Source organism: Colobus angolensis, unplaced genomic scaffold (assembly GCF_000951035.1).
Source record: "Colobus angolensis palliatus isolate OR3802 unplaced genomic scaffold, Cang.pa_1.0 Scaffold196, whole genome shotgun sequence".
NCBI classification, from domain to species: domain Eukaryota; kingdom Metazoa; phylum Chordata; class Mammalia; order Primates; family Cercopithecidae; genus Colobus; species Colobus angolensis.
Window position 1 is genome coordinate 4032016 of NW_012115110.1, and position 11467 is coordinate 4043482.

Below are 11467 nucleotides of genomic sequence, written 5' to 3' on the forward strand. Positions count from 1 at the left end.
CTGGCCGAGGAGCGCATGCTGGCCGCGCTCGCCTACCTGCAGTGCGCCGTGGGCTGCGCGGTCTTAGCGCGGAATCGTGAGACGAACTTGGCGTACGGCCGCCACACGCCGCCCAGCTTTAGGGTCCGAGTGCCGGCGCGGGCCGCCTGGGTGGTGCAGGAGCTGCCCTCGCTGGCTCTGCCGCTCTACCAGTATGCCAGCGAGTCCGCCCCGCGCCTCCGCAGCGCGCCCAACTGCATCCTCCTGGCCATGTTCCTCGTCCACTACGGGCATCGGTAACGTCCCCGGCCCCCGACCCCCGGCCCGGCTTCCTCTCCGACCCTCCCCTCACTGCTCGGTGCCCTCTCCCCGAAGCCTCCCCAACCCAGATACCTCTCCCTGCCAAAGCCCCGGGGCGTCCCGCATCTGCACGGGTCCCCTTCCCCTGCCGCCCCTGGGGTCCCCTCTCCGAGTCCCCCGGCCCCGGGAGTTTGGAAACCAGAAGGGATTCGTCTAGAAAGGGCGGGAAGCAAAGGACTAGAAGCGAGTGATGGAAAAAATCATGATGAAACTGATCTGGAAAGAGCCACTCGTTGGTCCTAGGTTTGGTTTCCTTAGCCGGGCGCGGTGGCGCCTGTCTGTAATCCCAGTTACTCCGGAGGCTGAGATGGGAGAAGAGCTTGAACCCCCTGGAGGCGGAGGTTACAGTGAACCGAGATCTCGCCACTGCCCTCCAGCCTGAGTGACAGAGCGAGCCTCTGTCTCAAAATTAAATAAATAAAAATAAATAATTAAAAAGTAAAAATATAAAATTAAAATGAAGACTAGATTTTGTTCCCTTAGATCACGACTGCGGGGGCGGGGGGTTGGGTGGGTGACCTAGAGTCTAATGCTGATGGTCTTCAGTCTTGAGGGCCACTGGTTTCTAAGCCGCTTCCCCCTTTGGTATCTTTGGTGATGGTGGAGCTGTTTTCTCCCAGCCAAGTGGTCAGCTGCAACTGGAAACCTGGTATGCTAAAATTGCCTAGTAGTTTCTCTATATAGGCTTGATCACTTTCACACTTTCATCTCCACCTTATGCGAGGGACCCCAGGATTGTGGGGGTGGCTTTCTAGGCAACTACCTTAAACCTTAAACAAATCAAGTCTTAAAGATGACTTCTAAATCTTTCAAGGTGTTTTTTTTGTTTTTTTGTTTTTTGAATATTTGAAAACTGGCTGTGTCTGAAATCTTCAAGTCTTGTAGTAAGTTGGGGTTCTCTCCAGGTCTTACCTTTTGGCTTTTACACAGCTAAAACAAACGGCAGGTCAAAAGTTCAAAATCAAATTTTAAATGTTTTCATTCAGGCTCTGGAAAGCTTCACCGTTAAAAAGGATGTCTCTGCACCCAAGGAAGTTGAACTCACTGGCCATGTGACTATGGGCCGTTTACCCAACCTTTCTGATTTGGGGTCCCACCTTAAAACACCCACTTCCCACCGAGACAGGAAGAACTCAGTGTGTCTTTATAAGCCTCTGTTCTTTTCCTGGTGTCATGCATTCCAGCGAAGAATTTTTTTTTTGGAATAGGATCAACCATTGCTACACATGTATGAATGCACATCCAGACATGTACTCTGTGTGTCATTCATGTACACTGCTGCCAGCCTCATGTGCCAGCAAAACTGTGGCATTGAAAATGAAAAATGGAGCACTTTACAAAGTTTTGCCTGACATTCCAAATGGAAGCTTTTTAACTGGAGACATCATGTTTAATTGTACCTACATTCACTCAAGCAAAAAAATGAATGCAACCTCCCAAACGGCCAGGGTCACCTTGAATGATAGAACTTGAACAGCTCATTCATACAGAGTAAAACATGGAGACACAGCATGCTGCTGTCTTCCCTGAGGCTGTTGGATGAGAAGCTGCTAGGACGAAAACCCACTTCCTATACTAATAGTTTAAAAGCTGCTCCAAGAGGATTGGCTGGGTCAGGTATAGTTTTTTTAAACTGCTAGGCTATTTTTTGGGGGGGGGTGGGGTTGTACATGTTATTGTGTACGTAGCCTATGTGGTTTGGGGACATTTACGTTTTCCAAATAGAAGAGATAAACATTTTCCATTCTACCCAAGCAACTAATTTATTAAACAGTCATTTGATCTAAGTCATGAGCACTTGGAAGAGAACCAGAGTGGAAACAGCATTTAGCACTGAACACAAACCATCCCAGCAGCCCCTGGAAGCGTCCTGGAGCCCCTTATTTGCACAGGGCCCTGCAGAGAACACCAGACCCAGTGAGAGGAGGCTGTGGGTACAAGGATGACTCTTAGAGGCAGGAGAAAGGTGAGCCTGAGGAGGCACTGGCCAGGCAGAGCCAGTAGCACCTTACAAAACCTGACAGGTGTGCTCACAGGCCCAGTGCTGAGCTGTGAGGTTTCACAGGAGTGAGGTTGGGCCCTACCCTGGGGAGCTAGAGCCTCTTTTGGGAGTGGCAAGGACCAGAGCCCAGTCCGGGGACTTTCCACAGGCCATGAGGCCTGAAGGCAGCAGCAGAGCTACAGCTCTTGCCAGAGCAACTGACAGTTCCAGGAACAATGAGTACAGGACAGTCAGCTCAGGAGGGAGGAAAAGTGCAGGAAAGTATAAAGGGAATAGTGCGCTTTCATGTATTTATTCAGCAAACACTGAGGACCTATATGCCAGTGAGGATTTCTAGACCTGGTGTTGTGCTGGGGATATAGTGACAAGACATTCCCTTTTAGTTGAGGAGTAAAAGACAGGTTGTGGAGAATCTGTGGGGTCTTTTGGACACAAACACCAGGGAGGGAAGGACAGGCTGCCTGGAAGGGGACAGGGCTGGGGTGGGGGGATAGCCGTGACGCAGGATGAGCTGTGGTCCTGACCAGTTCCCCCAGGAGGGCAAAGGACATTTTCAGGAACATCTTTAGGGCTCGCGGTGGCGACAAAGATTGCCTGCATCCTATCTGTGCTGAGGCCTCCTTCTGATCCCAGGGCGCTTGGGTTCTTGGGAGCAGGGGCAGCAGTGTCTCACTGGGGCCTTAGTCATGCAGCACGTGGAGTGGCGTCTGGCACGGTGGCAGCCCCTGGAGGCAGGTGCCTTCCCCAGCCTCCTGGCAGGCCTCCCTAGGGCCTTCTGAAGCCTGTGCTTACTCCTGTCACCTTTGCCCTCTGCTCCGTGGTTACGGTGACGCCCCGCTGCATCTACCCTGTTCCCTAGCCCTCTATTTTGTTTCCCTGGGCTGGTGCTGTAACCCAGGTCCTTATCGCCTGCGTAGGTTCTTGCTGGGCTTTTTCGCTCTTCCCCACTGGTCTTTCTTTACCCTCGTTTGTAAATCCTGCTTTGCTAGACACAGCAAAAGTCTCCTGGAGTCAAGGGCATTAGCTCTGAACTGTGTTGGAGTTGCTGGGTGGCTTTGCAGACTGCTGCCTGACCTCAGGCTCTTTCTCTCCACCCAGGCAGGTTTGTTCAGTGTTCCCTGAACCCAGACTGCTTTGCTCATGGACTTTCCTTCGCCACTATCAGCAGTGAGTTAGGGGATTGTCTCTTCGTTGCACATTCGTTTGACAAATAACTCCGAGGAGCCTGAGCAGGAGGTGCTGCTTGCCACGGGAGCCCTCAGTGACTGCCTCTGTTAGGACTGGTGGCCAAGTGGTGCCCACAGTGCAGACAGTCAGGTGCCCTGAGGTCTCCTCTTTCTGACATCTGCCCCAGGTCTGTACTCAGCCAGGTCCATGACCTTGTGGGACTTTGCTTCTGTCTTTATCTCTGACGATAGTGCCTCAAAAAAATTGCACCTACTTTTATTCCTTGTTTCTCGCATGTAATTCTATTAATGGGCTCTCATGGGGAGTCTAGCCCAGCTTCACTTTTAAATGTGTCGTGGGTAATGTTAAAACACAGCAGGGAACTTTGAGGGTGAAGTATGTTAAAAGATAAAATCAGGTGCATTAAAATTGTAGTTTTTTAGGCTGGGCACAGTGGCTCATGCCTGTAATCCCAGCACTTTGGGAGGCTGAGGCAGGTGGATCACACGAGGTCAGGAGTTCCAGACTAGCCTGACCAACGTGCCGAAACGCTGTCTCTACTAAAAATACAAAATTTAGCTGGATGTCATGGCACATGCCTGTAATCCCAGCTACTTGGCAGGCTGAGGCAGGAGAATCACTTGAATCTGGAGGTGGAGGTGCAGTCCAGCCTGGGCAACAAGAGCGAAACTCATTTAAAAAAAAAAAAAAAGTTGTAGCATTATTTTGGAGCAGACCAATTCATGAATCAGCACCAAACCACAAGCAGTGTAAGCTCCACCTAGAAGACCTGTAGGAAAGCAATTTTGTAAGATGTGTTTGCACAGGCAAGACAAAGGAAGCATTTGATTGGTCAGAGTGGAATGTCCCGGAGATTAGTGGGTGGTTTCTGATTGGCACAATCTCTCATTAGAAGTCACTTGGCAGTTTCTGATTGGTTTAAGTTTCCTTCCACTGTTAGGTTTCCATGTGCTTATGTAAGACACAAGACACCATCTCAGCCTAATGGCTTCTAATTAATTTATTTTAATAAGGGCATACTGAATCCTTGGCGCTTGTCTCATGGATTGGAATAATCTGAGAAAAGAAAAACTTCTATTCGAAAGTGTAGAATGATGAAAAGTGAAATAATGACGGCCAAGTGCTTATTTTAAGCATGCTTTGTTGGCAGCTGTGCAATTTGGCCATCATTTCAAAAGTCTTTTACAGAAGGAAATGCTGGGTGAAAGGAACAGACCCAAATCTAAGAAGTGCTATAGATTTCAATGGTCTCAAGTTGTTGAGGGAAAAAAGCAATAAAGTCAATTATTAAAATTAACCACTCTCAGTTTTAAACATTTAAAAATGATTAAATCCACCATGGCCTAAATTACTCCCATATAACCAAATTCTCTATTTCATTGTTCCCAAACTTGGGGGTACAACATTACAGGCTGTCCTGAAAGATGACGTCCAGTTGCTTTGAGAGTCTAATCATTTGCTGAATAAATGCCTATTTGTTACAAGTCAACCAAGGGATTATTATTCCCAGTTTGTTGGGAAGATATTTCAAGACATACTTTTTTAGTTCACTGTGTGAATTAAATAGGCATAGAACTTGCTTCCAAGATGACAAAACCCAAGAATCTTACTTTAAACGTTTGAAAGACTAGTCATTCCAAGTTTGCGTTTTCATCCCTGGAATGCATACTGTATTATATTTTGAGTCTTTCCCCTTTGGAGCAGATCACGTCGAGCAGATGAGTGGGAACACTTATTTACCAGTTACTTGGGTTTATACTGTATGGGTAATTCTGCTGGTTTGAATAGCTGGAGAAATCACTCGAGTGCTGCTTAGGAGTACACGTTTGAGAAGTTCGGAGTTCTCAGTGCCCTTATGTGGATGCCACCCCACAGACCTCGCGGAGAGTAAGAATGGACAGGGAAGCAGCCCCAATGATTTTGTTCTTCTCGATAATCTATTTTTCTTCTTGGGTGCTTATAGGGTACTTTCTTTTTCCTTAGATGGATAATCTGTGTTTGCTTGTTTATTAATTTCGCCTGATTCTCACTGAGCCTTTTTAGGAAATTGAATTTAGCCCAGGAAACTGAATTTCTCCATGTCTCTCATTCCGTCTGTCCTGAATGTTAGGTGCCAGGACTTAAGACATTTGTCAATATTGTATGTGAACAAACTTACAGGTGAAATACATGCTTGTTGTAGAAAACTTAGAAAATAATTCAAGGAAAGAAAGAAAAGGTGCCTATAATTTCATCTTAGAGATAAAGCTGACAATATTGTGGTATTATCTTTTTCCCATATCTTTCATTGTTTTTAGTAAGTTTTTTTCTAAGCAGTGGAAATACAAACATACAAACGCATACAACATCTTGTAACCTACTTTTGGCAGTTGGTATTTCTTTTGACTTAATAGAAACACTTAGTGACAATGACTGATAGCGACAATTTCATATGCTCGAGCCAGACATTTCCACGTCTCAACGGGTCCTCGTGGTGTGGTGGCTCGAGCACCTGGGAAGGGGACATTGCCGGCCAGCCCTGCCACTGTGATGCTCTCTGGCCACGTCACCATATTCCTGCGAGCTTCCATGTTCTGATCCATAAAATAGGGATAATAGTCACAGGTTTGCAGTGTAAAAAAAAAGGGGGCATTTAGTATAGGATTAGGAATTATAGAAACACTTCTGTAAGGAACTATAAGATGCACTTTTATATTATATCTAAGCTTGTAAACTCAACCAAAAGGCAACTGCAAATCGTCCTGGTCATTGAAGCACCAAAGAAATTCTGGCTCATTAATGCTCTCAGTTCAGCTCCATCATCAAACATGTCTCCCATTCCTGGTGGCCTCACAGACACCAAGGTTTGCAGTTTTCATGGGTTATAAAAACAACTTGATGAAAAGCAAGTGTCATTCTTTTTTTAAAAAAATTGAGATGAGGTCTCCCAGTGTTGCCTGGGCTGGTCTCGAACCTCTGAGCTCAAACAGTCCTCTTGCCTTGGCTTCTCAAAGTGGTGGCATTACCACCACACCAGGCCAAAGTCTTGTTCTTTACATGGAAAGAGATAAGATAAAATAGGAAAACTAACATGATGAAGAATGAAGTGTCAGATTTAATGTTACATTTATTCTGATGAATCAGCAAACAGAGTCTCTATGTAGCTTCCCAGACCTGACTGTTTTGTATTCGTTAGCTTGTAATCAGAACAGAAAAGAGATTTATAACACATTACTTAACGTTCTTTTTAATCCAAGTGCTTCATAGTTTCTCTTAAATATGGTTTCCATCCTAAGGGATTGTCACCTTGTTCAATCCTTTATTTTCTCAAAGAGAGGGGATAGTTGTTTCCCATTGTTCCTCTGTGGAATGCTGACTTTGTGTGCGAGTGGGACGGTGTAGGAGAAGGGGCTGTGAGTGCCCACGCCTGTCCTAACTGGGGTAGTCTGGGCTGCAGACTGATGTGCTGTGAGTTCCATGAGTAATTTATATCCAGGCAGGTGCGCCCACCTTCCTTGCTATCTGAAATTGGCCCCATGGCCCTAAGTAGGACCCTGTCATTTATGCTTGGAGTCCACTGCACTCTCCGAAGTGCTGTTGTCCCTCTAGAGTCTAGACAAAGACTCAGGTAAAAGCCATGCCCGGACACCTTCTTCCCATCCCTACCCCATGCGAGTTCCAAATTGGCCACGGTCAAAGGAAAATCTTTGCCGACAACAATGGATTTCCAAGGAAGGAAACTGAGTAAAGCTAAAGAGAATGGCCCGAAATGAGAAAAGCCTTCCAGGAGGTGCTGAGAGGGGCAGAGCGCTTCCTCGGAGCGGAGTGCCTAGGTCCAAGTCAGAGCTCTCTAGAGAGAGGGAAGTCGGGAGGAAGATCTCACCTTCTCCTAGCGGTTGGAGGCAGAGGCAGCATTCCCCTCCCCTCCCCTGTCCACCGCTTTGTTGACTTCAGCGGTTTTATGACAGGCCTAGGCATCATCAGGGTTACTGGTGTCCCCTTCCAGGGCGGGGATCAGAGAACACCAGAAAAGACTGGTGTCGATCTTTGTAAGGCTTGGTTTCCAGTCCTTGCAGTTCTGAGACATTCACATGAGACAAAAAAGAGGGACAAATCTTATCCTGAGGTTCTTTGTGAATGTCTTATCCAGGGCATGTGCTAGAGCAGAAGTCATTCAAAAATGCAGATACACTTCCAGAGCACAGCCAAACCTAGATCGCAGCAGCTCCAGCCATGTAGCACCAGTGCCCTGAGCAAGAGCAGTTTCTGAGGAAGTCAAGTTGATGTCTCCAAAATATAACACTTGTGCTAGTTCAGACTAATTGTCAGCAGGCTTTTCTGGAAAGAGCCAGGTAGTACATATCTTAGGCTTTGTGGGCCAAGATACTGGGTAGGTATTTATGATGAGAGAAAACAAATTTTCACAAAAAGTTTCAGTGGTAAATTCAAAATATATTATCTTAGTGCATTTTTTTGTAATATATGTCTAATGAGAAGAATAGAATTCTTTTGGTAAGGGATAACATTTCACTTACTAGGATTCAAAGTTAGTGTTTCCTATTATCAACATCTATTGTAAATGTTCTTCTCGTAGTGTTGATTTGTAATGAGACTGTACGTATTTTATCTCTGTAAATGGAAGCATCGACATCAGTCCACAGGTATATGATTTTAACTGAGCACAGTCATCTCTTGGAAGGCACTCACGGAATCCCGTTAGATTCTTCTCTTGATCTTTGCCTTTCCTTATCGTATTACATTGCAGATTCATCTCTTCCTGTGGAAGATTAGATGGCAACTCTTCCACTGCACAGCTGAATGGATTTTGAAATATGGAAATCCAGGTTCACGAACACACTGTATTTAAACTTAGAATTTATATTCTCTGCAAATGTGTGTGAGCATGGAGATCTCACTTCTTTTAATTTTAATAGCATGGAAAGTACAGAACGCAGTTTGGTATGACTTGTGATTGGAGCAATGTCAGTTGTCATCAAAATGACTTTAACACAGTATGAGTTTTGCACAAGTGCTGTTTTGCCTTGCAGCTGTAGGTTGAATTTATTATCAAGTCTTCAGTAAAAGCTACTTTCCAAAGCCCTTCAGAACTCAGTAATGGTGGTGAGGGCAGTTCTTGTTCAGAAAATTTTCAGTCTCAGCTCTGAGCTCAAAATAATGCGGTAAAACTTTATTAAGCCATCAAACTGGTGTATTTACGTGGGACAAATCAGCATAGTCAGCTTATTTGTGACAAAAAGTTAGAGAACGGATGATGGTTGAGTCCATGAGAGGGATTGTCATTCATTGTTGACACTATGGGCTCAATCACACACAATAGATTTTCTGCAAAAGACCTGCTGATACAAAGAATCACATGAAACACCTTACATTTTTACAAGCTTTGTAAGTTTGTAATTTATTTGTTTTTTTGTCCCATACATTTTTATCACCATCAATTGTAACGGCTTAGCAGATTCCACTTTGGATTCTACTGAATCTGTGTTTTCTCAACATCTTTGAAAATATTCTCACCGGTAGTTCTACACAGACTATCTAAAGAGCCTAATCCTTCATTCACTTCAGCCTTGATGTGAACTCCTCAAATAAACAACTGAGCCATGTCAGTAACATCCATAGACTCACCCAGAACCAACAAAGAATGCTCACCATCTGCCTTGCTTTTTTTTTTTTTTTAATTATTATTTTGAGACAAGATCTCACTCTGTCACCCAAGCTGGAGTGCAGTGGCATGATCCTCAGCTCACTGCAGCCTCCACCTCCCAGGCTCAGATGATCCTCCCACCTCAGCCTCCCGAGTAGTGTCGACTACAGGCATGTCCCACCACACGCAGCTAATTTTCATATTTTTTGCAGAGAGGGGGTTTCGTCATGTTGCCCAGGCTAGTCACGAATTCCTGGACTCAAGCAGTCTGCCTGCCTCGGCCTCCCAAAGGATTACAGGCATGAGCCATGGCACCTGGTCTTGCCTTGTTTAAATTGACTGTCGAGGTTGCTCCCAGTGTCCTTAACTCCTATAGCAAGTGTTCTCCCCGAAAGGCTAATTGTGAGAAACAAGTGTGTATTCTCTGGACACGCCTCTTTGGCTGCTGTGTTGATTAACTCACCATCGATGGGCAGCTTTCCTTCCTTCACTAACCCATGAGCCGCCCGATAGCCTACTTTGGTTGCAGCCTCATTTTCCTTTGTTTTGTGAAGAAATTCTGCTGCCTCGACCTCCCTGTCTTAAATGTTCTAATTTCTCTGACCAGTGCTTTTCTGTGAGTTGGGAATAGGCTGGTGAGTGCAGAGTCTGGTAATATTATCCTCTATTATATTCTTTTGACACAGTTCTAGTGTCATTGCTAGCTGACGTTTTTCAGGTCAGTATTCAACCCACAAGGTTCCCGGAGGGAACGTCCACCACATACGCAGAATGTTTCCTGGGCGTTGCTTCTCTCACACTGCATTTGTCCATTGTTTAAATGGGTGACATCCAATGCAGAAGTGTCTTAGACCATTTTCAGTTCTGTGCATTTCAAGCTTGCTAATATTTTCTCTTCCTCTTTTTCACCTTGCCTTCCTGTTATCCATTATTGAATTTAGGATGGAATTTTTTCAGGTCCAGAGGCCCGACCTCTTATGAACTGAATCCTGTCTATTTCAACGGACTTTTTTCTAAACCAAATCCAGGCCTTATATTCCCCACAATTTTTATGTCTTGCTCTTTTTTTCTGTATTTCTTCAGACTTAGAATTCGAACACTTTCTCAGCTCTGTCCTGCAGTTTGCCTACTGGGAAATATCTTGAGGCCAAAATTGTCAGGGAAGTTTTCTCTCAACTTTCTCATACCGGTGTCCTTTCTGCTCTTTGCCACATTGAGAATCTCCTAAGCTGACTTCAGAAGTGGGCTGCCAGCTCTGGGTGCTTCTCCACTTGGTACACTGAGGGGTAGAGTGAGAGCCACTCTGTCTTCTGCCATTAATTCTGTCCATCCGGGTCTAACACAAGGCCTCCTGTTCTGGTTGACAAATGGGCAGAGGCAAGAAGGATGTCTGATCACAAGTCAAGATTGCCTCCTATTTTTAAGGGAGCCTATGACAGTCCAAGAAGCACACACTTATCTCCATCAAAACCAAATTCTGCTTGTTCTACAGAAAATGTTGGTATGCAAGCACTTGCAGTGTGCCTGCATCCCAAATGCCAGCCCACGGTACCCATTGTCTGCCCGGATCTAAATCATGATTCCAAGACGCAGAGAGAAATTGCTGGGATTCCTTATTCTTATTCATTGCTTGGCAACACTACAGCTTCCAGGAGAATACCCACCTCACTGACGACACAACTTCTGAATGCACACTTACTGGCCAACACGTACTTTGCTGTAAATCAGTATGAAGTCTTCCTAGGGATCCTGGCCTGAATGAGATGAGAACCTTGGAGGCTGCTTTTGACTTATGTGAATGTCTTCCCCAGGAGTTGAGTAGGAGTGCTGGGGAGAGAGTGGCTTGAGAATGCACAGCCAGCATTACACTACTATTATCACGTCATTACTGTTGATGTTCATAACCGTAACTAATGACTAATTATGATTTTACCCTGGCGCAGATGGTCAGAATGGAAACAAATAACAAGCTTTAAACTTTTTCCTGCTCTATTAAGGTATAATTCACAAATAATAAAATTCACCCATTTTAAGTCTAATTTGAGCTGGGCGCGGTGGCTCAGGCCTGTAATCCCAGCATTTTGGGAGGTAGAGGCGGGTGGATCACCTGAGGTCGGGAGTTCGAGACCAGCCTGACACACATGGAGAAACCCTGTCTCTACTAAAAATACAAAATTAGCCGGGTGTGGTAATGCATGCCTGTAATCCCAGCTACTCGGGAGGCTGAGGCAGGGAAATTGCTTGAACCCAGGGGGCGGAGGTTGCCAGGAGCAGTGGTTCATGCCCATAATCCCAGC

The 11467-nt window shown here is 45.5% G+C and overlaps 1 protein-coding gene across 1 annotated transcript in view; it reads left to right on the top strand.

The window, feature by feature from the left end:
- The first annotated feature begins 6 nt into the window (after positions 1-6).
- SRD5A1 (steroid-5-alpha-reductase, alpha polypeptide 1 (3-oxo-5 alpha-steroid delta 4-dehydrogenase alpha 1)) overlaps positions 7-11467 on the top strand; it is a 37632-nt gene continuing 26171 nt past the window's right edge. The window contains exon 1 of the mRNA XM_011940961.1: positions 7-275. Within this exon, the coding sequence (XP_011796351.1) occupies positions 16-275 (260 nt within the window). The 5' untranslated portion in view covers positions 7-15. The remainder of the gene's footprint in view (positions 276-11467) is intronic.